General features: G+C 38.2%; 2 protein-coding genes across 2 annotated transcripts; both read right to left on the bottom strand.

Annotated features, from left to right (window-relative positions):
• Positions 1-1,720: 1,720 nt before the first annotated feature.
• Positions 1,721-2,219, bottom strand: LOC133795277 (uncharacterized). Its single transcript, XM_062232732.1, has 2 exons — positions 2,088-2,219; positions 1,721-2,023 (listed from the first exon to the last, which is right to left on the bottom strand). Exons 1-2 carry the CDS (start codon positions 2,217-2,219, stop codon positions 1,763-1,765), a joined length of 393 nt encoding a protein of 130 aa, XP_062088716.1. The 3' UTR covers positions 1,721-1,762.
• Positions 2,220-12,465: 10,246 nt separating this feature from the next.
• LOC133796870 (fasciclin-like arabinogalactan protein 10) lies at positions 12,466-14,114 on the bottom strand. Its single transcript, XM_062234557.1, has one exon. The coding sequence runs from the start codon at positions 13,949-13,951 to the stop codon at positions 12,677-12,679; it is 1,275 nt and encodes a 424-aa protein (XP_062090541.1). The 5' UTR covers positions 13,952-14,114; the 3' UTR covers positions 12,466-12,676.
• Positions 14,115-17,846: the final 3,732 nt, after the last annotated feature.

The following is a 17,846-nucleotide window of genomic DNA, read 5'->3' on the forward strand; positions in this document are numbered from 1 at the left end:
CCAGATTTTTCCCCTATACGATTCCCTCTCAAACCAGTTCTTTAAACCCTCATAAAACCTCTTCCTAACACACAATTAAACCCCCCCCCCCCCCCCCCCCAAACAACTCCCTTAGCTCACTCACATCAAACCCCAATCAAACTAACACCAAAACCCCCTTTGATTCTCACTTCCCACATCAAAATCCATGAAGTAAAAACTAAAACGAAAACAAAGTACTAGCTGAAACCAAAAGCTAAAACTCACCTTGAAACCGGTTTTGGACCTTCCTCACAAGCTAAATCAAGTCTCCAATCCAGCCCTTAAGTTTCCCTAGCTTGATTTCCCACCAAGAACTCAAAACTCACAAAGGAGAAGTGAAGAAGATGATGTACGGGAATGGAGGAAGCAAACCCCTGTTTTTGCTTTGTTTATTCTACAGCTTTCTAAGCCACTTAAGTCACATATATCCTCCCAAAAAGACCAAAATACCCTTGTGTCATCCTAAGCCTTTTAAACCAACTCAAGGGCAAAATTGGTACATTCCACTAAACCCGTTAATTATAATTAACGCTTCCCAATTCCCGCTAATCTCAAAATCCACAAACATCAACAATTCACATCCCGTTACCCTAAAATCCCCAGTAACGCTATAATCATTAATAACACCCCGAGCCCCGAGCTCAAACCTGTTATGACCAAACCGATAAATCATGTTTAAAGATCGTCTCATGTCGAAATACTCGAACCAATCCACATTATAATGTGGTCTCACAATATATCATTAACGCACATACAAATATACAATCATACCCTCAACGGGCCAAATTACCAAAATACCCCCTGTAAACAAATGTGGACTCACATGCACGCATTTAACATCATATTATAATATAATTCTCATAAACATGCATAAACACATTTAATGGCATAATTAAACAGTTATGGCCCTCCCGGCCTACTAATCCAGCCATTAACCATAATAGGGAATCCGGGGCATTACATCTGGTGTGGGACAAACTGAATATACCAAGGCATAGATTTCTGGTTTGGCTAATCATGGTGGGGCGATTGCCTGTTAGAGAGAGGCTTCATAGATTTCACATCTGTCAAGAGACAGATTGTGCTGTTTGTCGATCTGGTTTAGAAAATATTCAGCATCTGTTCTTTGAATGCTTGTATAGCAGCTGAGTTTTACAAGAAGTTAAGACATGGTTACAGTGGAAGACACCAGCTATCTCGATTCATGGCTTACTAAGTAATATAAGACACAGCAAGCATAGTAGACTTAAAATGTGGCTCAACAGATTGGCTGCTTTATGCTATCAACTTTGGCTCAACAGATTGGCTGCTCTATGCTATCAACAGATTGGCTTAAAATCTCGATTCATGGCTTACTGTCACATTGGCTGCTTTATGCTATTAACATTGGCTCAACAGAAATGAAGTTTTGTGCCGATTTAGATGTAAACAAACAGGTTCAATTGTACAGACTACAAAGAATATGGTCAAATATAGGTTTACTGGAATTAGGTACAGGGAACTAGCACTTAGAGATAAGTCTTGGATTGATCATGTGTAATTAGAAAAGTAAAGAATTCAGGCCTTTTATGGTGCTGTAGGATGTAAATTTTTTGGTTTAATATACTATTCTCTGATTTACCAAAAAAAAAAAACTATATAATTCAAACAACACATCACAGTTTAATTCATTAATTCTATATGACCAATACATCTTGATTCAACAGGATTCAACAAGATTCAACAAGATGTTCCATTTGTTTTACTTTAAGATATACAAAACACACGAAAATATTCCAACACAAAAACAAACACCAGATTTCAAATCTCTTAACATCTTCAATATTGAACCAAGTTCTTCTTCTCTTTTTTCAGCCATAATCTGTAGTTGCTTAACATTATCTTCCATCTTCTCTAACCTTTTCAAAAACCCTCCTATTTCCTCCTTAAAACTTTCACCATGTACAGGGAATGATGGAGGGTCCACCCATCTGATAAATCCACACCCATCAACCTCATTCCTCTTAAATAAAAACAAAAATCAAAACCAATAATCCAAATCAAAGGAAACCAATAAATTTACAAACCTTGTATCTTGGGCAGCCATAGAACCTTCTAGTAGAATTGTTCAATGTCCAAGTAGTGCCTAGTACACACTGAAACCCACAATCACAATTGGGTTTACTCCATTCTTCTTCAAACCTTTGACCACCATCCATGGAGAAATAGGCAGCAATTGAAACTAGGGTTCTAAGTTTGTTGTAAAAAATTCAGTTTATAACAAATTATTCTTATTTGGGTTAAAATTAAACTTCCATGTCAGCTGGTTATAAGTCCCATGTGTCATCCCAAATATGTAAAAAAAAGGCCACATCATCCCAACGTTACAAAAAATGAACAGAATTGGACGGAAGTCCTAATTTACATGACTGTGAATAGATCGGGGGGATTTTTTAACGGGCTGAAAAATTCGGGGGGCACGATAATGCATATGTAATAGTTCGGGGGGTAAAAAACCTAAATAGCCTTATTATTAAGGCATGTTGATTGATAAATGTGGACATGGATTACCTATGAAATGCTAGCGAATGCTGAATATTTGTATATGTACTGATTAGTTAGGGCCACTGACCTAAAGAGTCAGAAATGGCATAGCGTCATGAACGTCGAGCCAAATGAAGATTAGATCTAATCGATATCAGCAAGAATGACTCATATGGGGTATTAACGCTAGACCAACCCTAAGGTCGATGAACTTATAAGCGCTTGTCTAGTCTAAGACCAGTTATTCAGAGCCAGGGCATATGGCCCCGATGACTGTTTGTCACATGGCTAGGGAACGATGTTCCAAGGTTATGACTCTATGGTCATGAGGAAGGTTATGTTGGTGGCTATTCACCATACACCATCCTGTTGAAACTTATGAAAGGTTCTCTTATCAGTTAAGCCTGGTGATCCTATCGTCACATGGCTAAAGGGTGTTGTCCCCATATTAGTGACTCTTGTGATGGTCACCTATTTGTTTGGAATGATGGTCCTAAATGATTATTATGATCATTGTTGTTATTATATCATGCTTTATGGTGTTTTCTTGCTGGGCCTTGTCTCATGGGTGCTATGTGGTGTAGGTAAAGGGAAAGAAAAGCTCACCCAGCCTTAAGAGGAGAGCTTAGGTGGTGATGTGTACATATGTGGCCGCTTAACCACCACGGCCAAGGCGTTCTCAGAGGAACTAGGGGGTTTACCCTATTTTTGCCGCTTAGGTCAGCGGGATTGTAAATCTAAAACTGTAATGACCATTTTGTAATGAGAACAACTTGTAAATGTTTTGATTAGCTCTGCAGAGCGGTTTGTAATGAAAACATCCATTTCCTTTTTATTAGTTTTTCCACCTTAACCTGATAATTACACTTAGAGCACGTTTTTTACCAAAGGACTCGGGTAGCGGGTCAAATTTCCGGTCCACCATTCACCGCAACTGTTCTGGGGTAACCAGGACATTACACAACCCCTCGTTCTCACAAGTCAATTTGTCTAGCCGATCAGTCAGCGACTTGTTGGTTTGGGTTAGTTTGTCGTTCCCATCAGCCAACCCTCTAAGAGACTCATCTCGCTCAGCCACAGTCTCCTCTGACCGCTCCAACTTGGATCTAAGATCCTTTTCTGAAGAAGTCAGAGTATCCACCTTAGCTTGGGCCTCCACTAGTTGATCATTTAAGACCTCGATCAACTCCTTGTAGTCTACTGCTCGGTGCTGAGCATGACTGATGGTGATGAGCGTCTGCATGAAAAACAAGAGGTTACTACAAGTATAAATATAAATAACAAACTGTCTTGTGATAGAATACTTACATTCGCCAACTAAGCAAGCCCTCTCTGTAAGACGACATCAACGCTAAGTCGAGGGAAGGACTCAAAGCTTTGAATCGTTGAAGTGTCATGAAGATTTTGATCAACCACGTCCTTCCCAATAGTACCAGTAGTGCGAAGTGCCTCACTCAGGCAGGTCAGACGAGTGGGGGTTAGGCTCGCTAAAGGAGGAAGTGAGGAAGAGGTCAGCTGCAGGAGTGCAACTGACCCCTCGAGTTGTCTCCCTTGGCTGGGCGGTACTGTCCTTGGGACTTTGCTCTGAGGGGTGGAGCCACTCCCTTCTCCGGACTTCCTCTTCGGGGCAGGAGGGGCGTTGAAATGCCTGAACATCTCTGAATCTGCAAAAGAGAAAACACAAGATTTTTTAGTAAAGGAAATATATATATAAAGCAATATGTGGATAAGTATATTACTACTACTAGACAGTCTATAAATCCCATATAACCAAGTTGACAAACATATCACTATGACTACTAGACCTGAGTTGAGGATTTGGTTGAGGAAGTCGTCCTTGTCGTCAGATGATGAGCTCAAGTCCCTCTTAGGCTAGATGGCTTTTCCCTTCCCAAGATGTGTGGGAATAGCAGGTCTGCGCTGGTCCTCTGGCTGGGGCTCCCTAATGACGAGATCGCCTGGTCTACGGGAATGAGGAGATGGTCCAGGAGAGAACTGATCAGTTGCATTATTTTCCTCAGTAGTGCTCTCCACTGTGATGTTTTGGTTACATGGTAGTAGGCCCACCATCTGAAGATTGCCTACAGTAACCAAATTTTTCACATCCTTCTCCTTGATACACATGTTGGCCAACTTCTCTTCTCGCTTAAACATCTCTTTTGTGGGCGAGGGTCGCTGGAATGGACCTGCATGCGTAAAAGCCAGGTTGTTGGCTTTGATGTCCGACGTGAGAAAATACTTTGTGTAGTATTTCCCAGGGTTTGACTTGTGAGCGATGCCACAAAGGTATTTAACCCCTTTATGCCTGTGAAAGAGGTGGAAAAAACCTGTGTTCTTATGGCTTGGGTTGGTTCTGAAGTCGAACAAGTAATGTATCTCGTGAGGAGTAGGCTCATCCCAGCCTTGCATGTAGTAAAGAATGAACAGGGCAGACAACGCCTGAATCTCGTTAGGAGCGATCTGGAAGGGAGATACGTTGAAATAATCTGCTACTGACCGGAAGAAAGGGTGTAGCGGGATAGTCGCTCCTGCATATATATGGTGCCTGGACCAGGCACAGTACGGTCCGCCAGGCCTGTTAGCTCTCTGGTGAGGGCGCGGACATATCACATTTACCCATCTCAAGCCCAAGGCTTGGATGTGTTTGTCAAACATCCCGGGGTTGAGTTTCGTAGGCTTGGCAGTAAACCAAGAAGGTGTTTCTTCTCCTTCCTTCCTTGGTTTTTGGACAGCCAGATGCTGGATCTCGATAGCGAATTTCTGGGTAATTTTTCTCCGAGGCTTGTTTGGTTTTGGCATCTGGTGGGGTGGTCTCGAAGAAGCTGCAGTGCGGACCTCACTGCGTTCCACCACTTTTTGTACCGCTCTGCGGGCTACTTGAGGATCCTGGTCCTGCGGGAATCTGTTGGACTTCTTTAACCTCATTGTCGATTGTTCAGCCTGATGAAGGAACTGCTCTTCGTGAAGAAAGTATAAAGCTGAACGGGGGAGGATCTTCTTAAAGTGGCGGAGGCGATCCTCAGCAGTGCAACTGTCAGGAGACTTTGACGAGGAGTCGCTGCTTTGAGGGGTGTCGATCGACTGCGGGACGGACGTATCAGAATTCGTGTGGTTGTCACCTCCCCTATAGTGAAAGCGATTCATCTACAAAAAATAAAAATGGGGAGGTGAGTAACCATACAAATATAAATCAACAAGAGCAATGTTTATTTTTCTACTTAGAAATTTTTTTCTAAGTAGTGAAAATATAGCATGCATGAGGGAAAAATAAATTTTGTGCCTAAGATCCCTAAAATTAGCATGAATGAAAAATTATGATGATAGGAAAAAAATATTTTGGTGCTGAGTGTGCCAACACCCATGTCCGTGTGTGCGTGCGTGGGGTGTCCGAGGAGTTAGGCATGTGGCCGAGCGGATGCTAAGGCATCTGACCAGCCATGAGGTGTCCGAGCGAGCGCGTACGTAGGGGGTCCGAGGAGAGGCCAGCGTCGCATCCGAGCTGCACGCCTGGGATCCGAGGAGCAGCGTCTCATCCGAGCTGTGCGCCTGGGGTCCGAGGAGCAGCGTCGCATCCGAGCTGTGCGCTTGGTCCGAGGGGCTACGTCTGCTGTCCGAGGAGCCAGGCCTGCATCCGACCAGCAGCAGCAAGTGTCCGAGCATAGGCATCCAAGCCTAGAGTACTTCTGATCGGAGTGAGGCGTCCGAGTGGTGAGGCTTTAGTCCGAGCCCCTGGTCCGAGCCCATGGCTAGAGTCCGATCGGACTAGAATTTTCAAAATGGCATGAGCAATGGCCAATCGGCCATACCCCATATCCGAACCCCAACCAAAACCCATTTCGAAAAAAAGATAAAGCCCTAAATTCCATCTATCACAAACACATTTCTTCACCCAAAACACACAACCATAAGATCAAAATGGGGAATTTGTAAAGTTCCAAATGTTCTAAAGACCACATTCATATCATCAAATACCCATAAACACATACAAGCAATTTAGGTTGAAAATCTCATTTTTCTTTAAATTTATGTGAAATTGAAGGTAAAATTGAGTTACCCATAACCTAAACAACATCAAAGCAGCCACCAAATACATTGTATCTCTAAGATTCACACATAGATTCAAGAAAAAATTCTCTATGAAGTTTCGGCCAACACATGTATTTTTCATTGAGTTTTGAAAAAAAAAAACAACACAAATGAAGATGAAGGAGAAGACTTACCCAATCTTGAAGAGACCTTGGAGAATGCTTGAAGAAATGAGAAGCTCCTCCTTGAAGGCTTATGAACTTTCGGCCAAGAGAAGAGAAATCAAGAGAGTTTCGGCCAAAGGAGGAAAAAGAAAGAAGATGAGAAGTTTTTTTTTTTTTTTTTTTGCTTTCTTGTGTGTGTGGAAGTATGGGAGTGCAAGGGTCTATTTAAAGGAAAAAAGTGGGAATTGCCACTTATTTTTGGACCCTTGGAATTCCTGAGATATTTTTTCTCCCCACGACTATAAGCAGTTAATTGTAGTGATCGTGGTTTGTGGAGTCGTGGTTTGTTGCATGGCGGGAAGGTGAACAGTTGATTTTTTTTTTAATAGTGTCGTCAGCTGTGGAAAAAAAAAGTTTATTATGTGAGACATCATATAATAAACTTGGGGGGCAAATGTTATCCCCAAAATTTGAAAATGATGACATGGCAATAGAAATGACAAATGACAAGGAATGGTTGGGTGACCTGGCTTAGGAGTGACCCGGTAGATCAATGAAGAATTTTGACTGGTCAGAGAAGTGTCATGACTGACCAGGCATGACCTTGTCCGACCAGTCACATGTTTGTCTGCCGAGGCATGACCTTGTCCGACCAGTCACATGTTTGTCTGCCCAGGCATGATCTTGGCCGACCAGGCATGACCTTGGCCGGTCATGACCATGTCCGACCAGCCAAGTGCATGTCTGACCAGCCAAGTGCATGTCTGCCCAGTCAGGTGTGTGTCTGCCCAGTGAAGGTGTGGTCGACCAGCCTGAATGAGATATGGACCGACTAGACAGAGCAGGGCAACGCAAGAGATCCCAGAAACGGCTTCAATAAGACTCGGTCTTGGCTTGCGCGGGAATCTCGAAGTTTACCCCATGAATATAGTATACTGTTATATTTTGAATATTATTGTAAATTAAATATAATAAGAATAGCAAAATATCCCGATTATGGGAGGATATCATATGTACGATCATGAGCCTATAAATACAAGGCTTATGGCATCATAAAGGGGACTTTTGGAACTTTTGATTCGCATTCTGAATTTCCTAGAGAGAGAGAGTACTTGTATTTGAGAGAATTCTTGTATTCTGGTAATCTGCACTGAAGAAACTCAGTTGACTCAGGTTCATCTGATCTTGAGTGCAGATCTATAATCACAACTCTAAGTGGATTAGGCTATCACCAACACATTGGGGCTGAACCACTATAAAAATCGCTTGTGTCGTTTATTTCTCTTGAAGGTTTTTGTCGTTTTTGACGTCTACACGTCGTTGACCAAAAACGCGGTCAACAATATGAATTATTGTGATATTTGGACAAAGTTTATTTAAATATTAAATTCTTTAAATCTCTAAAAAAAATTGAAAAATCGTAGAATTTGCTTGATTATCTCTTGAGATTTAATTTATTTTTATTTGCATAAGCTTGCCTAAATGTTCACATGATGATTTGATGTTTTGGTGTTTGTATGTTAAGTATCTATTTTGTAAACAATTTTAACTTTTCAAATTAATTACATAAGCTTTACTTTTATTTGTGATTTTCTTTGAACTATGTCCATTATGTAATTTTTGAGTTAAACATATGACATCACCAATTAAAAAAAAAGTGTGTTTTTAATTTTTCTTTTGCTCGAGGACTAGCAAAATATTAAGTTTGGGGGTGTGATAACTCTACAAAATAGAGTTATTTTACCACTCAAGTGTTAATTCGCTCATCTGATTAGGGCTACACACCCCAGCATGATTATCAGAACCTCAAAGTGTTAATCACTCAGTTGATTAGGATTAACTTGATAGACATCCACACATGTGGGTAGAATCCACCATCATTATCTCGACTTATTTGCATGCATGAATATGGTTATTATTGCTAGGCATGCACATTATGATTTAGTAACATGTTATTACTGTTCATGAGCATATTGAGTTTTCTTACTGAGCTTCGGCTCACGGGTGCTATGTGGTGCAGGTAAAGGCAAAAGAAACCTGAACCATCCTTGATTTGGAGAGCTTAGGTGACGATGTGTACATATGCGGCTACTCGACTGCCACGACCGAGGGTTTAAAGAGGAACTAGGGTTAAACCCTATTATGTCGCTTAGGTCGGTTGGTTGTAAATCTTTTGTTGTAATTAACCTTTAAATTATATTTTTGAGATCCCAGTGTATAGTAAACATTTTAGTGAAACGTTGTATCTTAACCAAATTTTTTAACCCTAAACCTCTAATCATACTTAGTTAGACAATTATGGTAAAATGACTCGATTAACGAGTTTAGCACTGTTTAAAATGCATACCGTAACTACCCTTGGGTAGTAGGGCGTTACAGATGTAATAGTTCGAGGAGAATTATTAACAACGCAAAATATTCGGGGGGTATGATTTTAAAGTGTTAATAGTTCAATGTCAAAAATCCAATGTATTTTTTTGTTAACTAAGAATGTCTTATTTATCATATTTGACTTTTTTATTTTTATTTTAGTTGTTTACAATTACAATTATTTTGGAATATTCGTATAAATATACTTTGAAAATTATATAAAAAAAATTATTTAATTTATACTTTATAAATTTAGATTAATTTAAAATAAAATATAATTATATTTGCTATTATACATTAATACATAGTGCAAATATTAAAATACATATGAATATTATTAATTGTTAGAAAAATATTTAAAATAAATAAAATATAGTATTTAAATAATGAAGAGAGAAAAATAGAGGATATTGTTGTATGGTATAAATTTAAAAATTAGAGGTAAAATAGATAAAATGATGTTTTGGTCAAGAATTTTAAAAGATAGAGAGTAATCCATTTGTTGTGAGTGTTCTTAGAGCATCTCCAATCATACTAGCCAATTAATAACTAAATTTTAGTCAAAATAGTTAAAAAGTTACTATAGCCCGTCATTTTTTTAAACTTCTTCCAATCTTCCTTACTAACTTTTATTATTAAAATAATATGTTATTAATTTGGCTAACCTTTCACACTAGCTATATTTCGCTAGTCCAAAAGCAAATTCTTATAATTGCTAGGACAGTGCGGTTATGGTTGGAATAGGAAAAGACTAAAAAAAATTGTCATATCATTAGCTAAAATGGCTAGTGTGGTTGGAGTTACTCTTACATATAAGTTTCTCTCTCTGTTATTTTCAATTAGAGATTGTTCTTCACTAGACTTGCTTCTTATTTGGTAATTTATGTAGAAAAAAAATTCAGAATCAGAAGAACAAGGTGTTGGCAGTTTATGACTTCTTGTGTTTTCTTTTTTACAATGGCCAATTGGGTTTGTTATTTTTTTAAAAGAATTATTGTGATTGATGTGGCTAGATTTCTCTTTGATGGTCGGGTAATCTCTCTCCTTCATTTTGATTTAGAAATAACAAAACTAAAATATAATACTTTTTTGTTCAGGAGAATAGACTTGCTCAAATAATGTAAATGATACCTGATTTAAGGTGAGAGGTTTGGCCCATAATTTCTTTGTTACCCCAGGTTGAATTTTGACCCTTTTGGAACTACTAAAAATTTTCTTGCTTTATACCTATTTATGGGCTCTAGGGTTTTATATCTACAAGAACATGGCAAAAGACAATGGAAGTAGTATGTAGTTTTAGTACAATTTGAGTTTTAAGTATAATTTTTTTGGGTACCTATTTCTAGCTTTCAAGATCATATACATATCATGGATAAATTACATTTTCAATATGCAATTTATAGTTTGTAATGCTGTGTCAATTTTGTTTAGACATATAGGGAAATGCCCCAAAAAGCTTATCCTATCTCACTTCTCCTTGGTCCTTCTCTTTAGTCATTGTCTTTCATCGAATTATGATTAAGGGTTGTTATTTCATTGTTGGAAAAAGATGTGAAAATAGAAAGAAGTATATGATGATATCGTATTGTATTTAAGAGTAGACACATGTATCTAAATTTAAACAAGCTTAGATTCTCTACATACACCTATTTCTAAAAGTCATATTATTTCTTCTTATCACACAACGATTGATAGATGTCATCTTTATATAACAAAATATTTCAAGGATGTACCTAGAAGAAACTACTGAATGAAGGGAAGCGAAAATCACTATTTGGAACCTTCAATGTCATTTCCATAAATGCTACCACATATGCTAGTGGAATAATACCTAAATTCGTTACTTAATTAAGATAAGTACTAGTGGTAAGAATAGAAGAATTTACTATTGCTGTGTGCATGATTACTTTGGAGTCAACAATAGTACCCTAATTACAAGGAAAAATGTTGAAATTATTGTGTTATAGTATGATGGCATTAACATATTGTTGGGGAATATATAGATATTGGGCTTTTAGAAACCAATCTCAAAGGAATAAATTCAATCAATTAAGGAAAAATAATAAGGATTTCATGTAGATTGTTATGGTTACATATTATTTTTTATAAGTTTGCACAATTATTAGTTCATATTTTTTTAATCATAATTTTCTTATTTTATTTTTAAAATAATAAATGATCAACAAACATATTATTATTTTTATTTTTAAAAAAAATATTTACGGTGAAAGTACTAAATTTATTATGTTTGTAGCACTTAAGTACTAAGTTATTTTTTTAGTGACAAAGTTACCTACCGTCTATATTTTGATGCAGTTTAGTATAACTGTCAATTCTCACTATTAAGTTCGATTGTAATACATAAGCAAAAATACATAATTAAATGAATATTTGCAGTGAAAATACATAGTTAAATGGATATTTGCGGTGAAAATACATAATGAAATGGATATTTGTGACAAAAATACTCAATTTAAGAGATATTTGCTGCGAAAATACCAAAATTATTAGTAAATTTCACAATATGATAGTTGTAAAAGTTCACATAACTCAAGAACTAAACCAGAGAAACAATGAATGAAAGAAATAACAAAACTAGAGAGAGAAGTAAAATGAGTGAAAAATGAAGAGCTAAACCAATAAAGATGAGTCTCGTATTAATATATAGAAGCTGAGCTAAATAACTGAGAGTGTTCATACTCATGCTCAATCATAACAGTAACAGACTTAACGACAAAACAAACAGATAAACTAAATTATACAAAAACATGGACGCAAAGTACTTTTGAAAAAAAAATTAAGTACTTAAATACTACAAACACAATAATTTAAGTACTATCGTCACAAATATCTCATATAAAAAATAGAAAATAAAAACATTAATTACCAAATATATTTTTATTTTTTATTTAATAATACAGAAAACAAAATTATTAGCTATCAAACCTATTTTTATTTTTAAAATAAAGAAAGACAAAAAAGTGTATTTCTATTTTTGTATTTAGAAAAACAAAAAAATAAATTTTTTACCGAAAGCAATCTTAATTAGTTCATAGCATAAAAAAAACTGCATTTGATAGCGCGTTGACGCCTTTCCAGCGGACCTAGTCGCCGCACAAAAAGACAGGCCCGAGTTCTGGAAAGATCGAACCAGCATCATCCCAAAAATATATAAAAATATTTTTATATTTAAATAAAGTGGTCCCCAATACTCACTGCCACGCCCACCGAGAGTACGATACACGTGGGCTCAAACAAATATCGCAACGATCTATGCACACTCACTCCGATTCCACCGTCCATCACATATACCGGAAAATTTTAATAATATAAATAAAAAAGGATGCGAAGCAGGGGATAATTATCACAAAACACTAATTATATATAATTAAAAAAAAAAAGTGCAAAAACAATAACTATTACACTCACCCCACAACTGCTAAAATGCGCGGCAAGCTCACCTCACACCATTCCATAAATAAAATAAATTAAATTAAATCAACATAACTAAGTTTTATCTCAAAAACATAAAACCAGGTAAAAAAAATGCCAAAGACGTCGAAATTACGATTTTAGGACAAGAAGATTGAGAAGGTGACACTGGCAGAGACAGTGAGCAGTGCCGTCAGCAATGCAGGCGCGTGCATGTGACCAGCTCCCTTTGCGGTGCTGTTTTCTGCATCAGCTTCGGGTGAGTTCGCCGGTGCTCCTCCAGGAGTTTCCATTGGCGGGGCCGGAGGTGAAGCAGCGGAGGGGGTCGGTGCCTCGGTCGCTGGTCCCGGAGTGGGAGCAAGGGCCGGAGTCGGTGAAGGCGAAGTAACTGGCTCGGGAGCTGGTGCAGGCGATGGAGATTTACCGAACAACTCTGTCGGAAGCAGCACATTGTCGACTGTGAAAATGACAAGTGGAGTTGAGTCGGTAACCGTGTCGGCAAGTCTGGACGAGTCGACTCCTGTGTGGAGAGTAACGGCGTCACCGGCAGTTGATACAGTCAGTTCGTACTTCCCGGCACCGTTAGTAGCAAGAGTACTAATCGGGCTGCTCGTGGTCTTCAACGTCCCCTTGGGAGAGTAACCAGCGACGGAGTGATAAAGTAAGAGCGAAACTAGCTCAGCGTTGGTGAGCTTGCTCAGATCCGGAACTCCAGCAGCCTTGAAAGCCTCATCGTTTGGTGCAAAGAGAGTCAAACCTTTCTCGATCGCCGTCATATAAGTCTTAATCACACCGCTTGAAACGATCAACGAAGCAAATGTCTTACACCCAGCTTTCTCAAGCAATGCCGTTATGTTAGCGTCGGAAGCCGACGGAGCCGGAGCCGTCAGGATCCCTGGCGCGATGATTGGGGCGCTGATCTCAAGAACCGAAATATTGTACGGAATCTGCTTGACTGGCTTGACGTAGGAGGAGTCGAGCTTGGAGCCTGGAGCTGCCGAGCCGAACCCAACCTTGCCGCCCTTAAGGTCGGTGATGTTGACGAAGCCAAGATTTCCAGGGGCATTTCCGGAAGTCTGGTAAAGAGTAGTGGACAGGGTGCTGCCCTGAGAGATCTGGTGGAGCTTTTTTGGGTCGAAGTAGTCCAAAACGACGTGAAGGCTAAGGGCTTTCTTGATGACGGAGAGGGGGTGTTTGGCTGTAAGTGAGGAAAGAGCTCCGTTACTCAGGACAAGGACGGTTAACGTTTGGCGGCTATTGATTTCATCGCAGAGCTTTGTTTGGGATAAAAAGTTATTGTAGTCACTATACTCTGGAAATCCGGAGAGGATTTCAGTGATGTTGTGAGCTGAAACGACGGCGTTTAGGGCGAGGAGACTGAGACAGAGGATGAGATAAGGGTGTGGTGCGGCCATTGTGGGGTGTGAAACTGAAAACGTTGATTGAACGGTGCTCTGTATACTGGTTGTATACTGGTATGGCAGCTAAAGCTTTAGCTTTGCAGATAGCAAAGAGATAAATAAATAGATGAAGAGAGAGATAGAGATTAGAGAAGACTGTAAAGTGGGAGAGAGTGTCAGAACTGGAAAAGGAGTTATATGCTGTTGGATTTCTTTATGTTTCTTCTTCTTTAGGATGAAATGACAGTATTGTCCTTCACTTTTTGGATTATTGCAAAGAAGACGGGAATGACTATTTTCTAATGTAACGGTTCTAAACCATTGGGTTGGGGTGAAAGAGCTGAATGGACCAGTTAGCTCAGCATACGGTCAAATGTATGGTTGAGTTAGTTTTTATCCAAAATAAGAATAACTATTAAAGAAATAAATAAAAATTAGTTAAACTTAGCTTGAAGTTCAAAAATCAATCTTTTCTTCTCAAGAAGATGTACTAGCCGTTTATACGTTTGGCTGGGGGGGCCGTGCATTGGACGCTTTTTCCCTCCGCTAATCAATGCATAATGAGTGTTAATTTTCTTAATAAGAAAGAAAGAAAGAATGAAACAGTAACGCCTTACTATCTAAGGAATATTATGTTATATATTTTAAATTGTGTTAAACTTGTTAACTGAGTTATTTGACTATAATTATATAACTAAGTATGATTAACGATTTAAGGTTAAATTTTTTTGTTAAAGATACAACGTTTTACTAAATTGTATATATTGGGATCCCAAAATATATTTTAAAAGTTAATTACAATAAAATATTTACAGCCAGCCGACCTAAGTGGCATAATAGGATTTAACCCTAGTTCCTCTTTAAACTCTCGGCTGTGGTGGTCGAGCAGCCGCATATATACACATCATCGTCTAAGCTCTCCAACTCAAGGATGATCCAACTTTCTTTTGCCTTTACCTGCACCACATAACACCCGTGACTCGAAGCTCAGCAAGAAAACTCGAACACATGTTCATAAACAGGTAATAGCATGTCACTAAATCATAATAGCATGCCTAGCAATAATAGCTCTATTCATGCATGCAGACAAGTCCAACTAAATGATTATGGGCCCTGCCCTCTGTATAGATGACTATCAAGTCAATCTGGGAATAGATGGCTAATGTGTCCCTAATCAGATAAGTGACAAATGAGTCACGCACTTGGACTCTGCACCCTAATCCGATAAGTGACAAATGAGTCACGCCCTTGGGCTCCGCACCCTAATCAGATAAGTGACAAATGAGTCACGCACTTGGGCTCCGCACCCTAATCAGATACGTGACAAATGAGTCACGCACTTGGGCTCCGCACCCTAAGCCATGTGATGTTACAATCACCTGAGCCTTTTGACCCTGACTCTAAGTAACTAGCCTTTAGACTAGACAAACGCTTTTAGTTTTCATCGAACTTGGGGTCGGTCAAGCATTTAATGCTTACGTTGATTAGATCTAATCATTTCGGCTCTGCATTCAATATGCTTATGCCGCTCTTGACTCATAGGTCAATTCCATACGACTCGTGCCGTTTCTGACTAATGAGTCAGTATCACTCACAAGTAAGCAATGCACCCAGGCATATATCATATGTCAAATATCCAAATATAAGGCAGTCAACATGCTACTCAACATTCACTAGCATAGTTATGATCATGCGCATTTACAGAGACTCAAACTCTGATCAATCTCATATACAACATTCATGTCATGCCCTAATCACATGTATCTTATGCATCACATGCATCACATACTGGGTGCAGTTTTCTTATTTTTTGTCCAAGCACAGGTTACCAATAAACAAGCCACAAGCACGATCCTGTTTCCAAGCTCCTAGTAATAACCTAGTCACAACCATAATATAAAACCTCATCAAAAAATGAGTAAATAAATACTTCTGGACCAAGTTCTAGCCTCCGGGACGTCGAATCCTACTCAACTGGGTAGTAGGATCGATCTCAGACCTTTAGAATTAAGTTCCCACGACTAAAATCCCAAAATGGCCAAAAGTGCCCTTAAGCGCCGCAACCCTCCCCTAGCTTTGAGTTGCGGCCCGCCTCCAAACAGAGGTCGAGCCCTTCTCTGCCTGTCGCTAGCGTCGCGGCCCTAACTGCCCATCAGCCAACTTCACCTTCTTCGTCAAACCTGTGCCGCGTCCCGACCACATACCCAGCCATAACCTACATATTCTCCCACTTAGAGCCTTTCAAAAACCTATCCAAACATATCAAAATCCCAAAATCAAAGTTCTCAAACATCACAATTATCCAAAACCATCAAAATCCAAATCTCAAATCATCCAAAAACTCATCAAAACATAAAATCCAATCAAAGCTTGAAATCTTAAAACTTGGATTACCTCCGATTAAGTCGTTTCCCAACTAAATCCTCCGGCTAATAAGCTTCTAATCTTCCCTAGAATCGCTATTACTCGATCCTTGCCTGAATCCGAGTCCCAAAACTCGAGTTTCATTCGAAAATGCGAATGGATGTCGAAAAGGGAACAAGAGGAAGAGAGAACGTTATGGATGTTCTTTTATTATTTTGATATGTTACTTCAAGCTTAAGAAACCTTAAGCAAATCCTAATGCTCGGGGTCCCAAAAACGCCCCCGGGCTAAAATAGTCAAAATTCCCAGAATTTTCTCCTGATCTCACTAACTCCCAATTTATCATCAAATATTTATTCCAATTACCCAATATCCCGATAATGTACTAAATACTTCTAACTCCTAGGATCGTCTCGTGCTGAATAACCCTAGCATAACCAAATAATAATGAAGTACCACACACATACTACATATATGTCAATTATACCCATAACATGTCAAATTATGAAAATTACCAAATTAAACAGAAATGGGTCCACATGCATATTTAATACACCTAAACATGCATATCAAGTCATATTATGATATAACTCACATAATCATATAATGATACACATAAATATCATATAATCACAAAATTCTAAAATTTGTCATCCTGACTTCCTAATCAAGGTCTTAAGCTTTGTTAGAAAATTTGAGTCGTTACATAAACTTTGAAATATGTTTATTTATTTTTAGTTCAAATTGCAGTATTGTTTTTGTGATCATGTTACTAACAAAGGTTGATGAATGTTATTTGGGGGACCCCATTCCTAACATGCGCTTCAATGTGTCGATAAAGATATAATGTGATGCGATACGCTTTAAAATGTTTTAAGGCATGTTAAGAATTTATGGGTGGCAATGGCATATGATTTTAGTCACGGAACCTAATATTATTTTGCTTCTTTTCTAGATTCTTATGCTTCATAGTGGGACAGTATAGTTTCTTAAAAACCAGCTGTGATACATAAATAAATTTCCATTTTCAAACTATATATATACATGCACACTGCACACATATAAGAGAGCATGCAGAGCCACCTGTGATGCACTAGGACTCAGGCCATACTGCCAGAATTTACAAGTTGATATTCTATTATTAATTATATTCGTATTTTAAGTGAGGGAACATTAAAAAAGGAAGCAAAATTTAATCAATCTAATGAGACATATATTTATATAATCAAGGTATTTTTATACATGAATAAATAATTATTATCCTAATATTAGTTTATATTATTTTTTGTAATAAGTATGGTTGAGTCAAATTAATTGTGAATATTAATACCAAAAAAACAAGTGAAGAGAGAAGATCTAAAAAAATATGTAAATGTTGTTAACATTCTCATTATTATAAAAATTGGAGTATTGGATCATCTACCTTGGTATTGAAAATAACAAAAATCATTTACTCACTTAAATTGTATAAACAAATCTATTTACTTGTAAAAAATGAACACAAAAACCCTCAAAAAAATAAATAATAAATATACAATTTGAACAA

This window comes from Humulus lupulus, chromosome 8, assembly GCF_963169125.1.
Source record: "Humulus lupulus chromosome 8, drHumLupu1.1, whole genome shotgun sequence".
NCBI classification, from domain to species: domain Eukaryota; kingdom Viridiplantae; phylum Streptophyta; class Magnoliopsida; order Rosales; family Cannabaceae; genus Humulus; species Humulus lupulus.

Bases quoted from the DNA above. Each gene is read 5' to 3' on its own strand.
- LOC133795277 (XM_062232732.1), bottom strand. From the start codon at position 2,219: ATGGATGGTGGTCAAAGGTTTGAAGAAGAATGGAGTAAACCCAATTGT. The intron at 2,024-2,087 runs GTTTGTAAATTT...TTTTTATTTAAG, and splicing joins ATGGCTGCCCAAGATACAAG to AGGAATGAGGTTGATGGGTG.
- LOC133796870 (XM_062234557.1), bottom strand. From the start codon at position 13,951: ATGGCCGCACCACACCCTTATCTCATCCTCTGTCTCAGTCTCCTCGCC.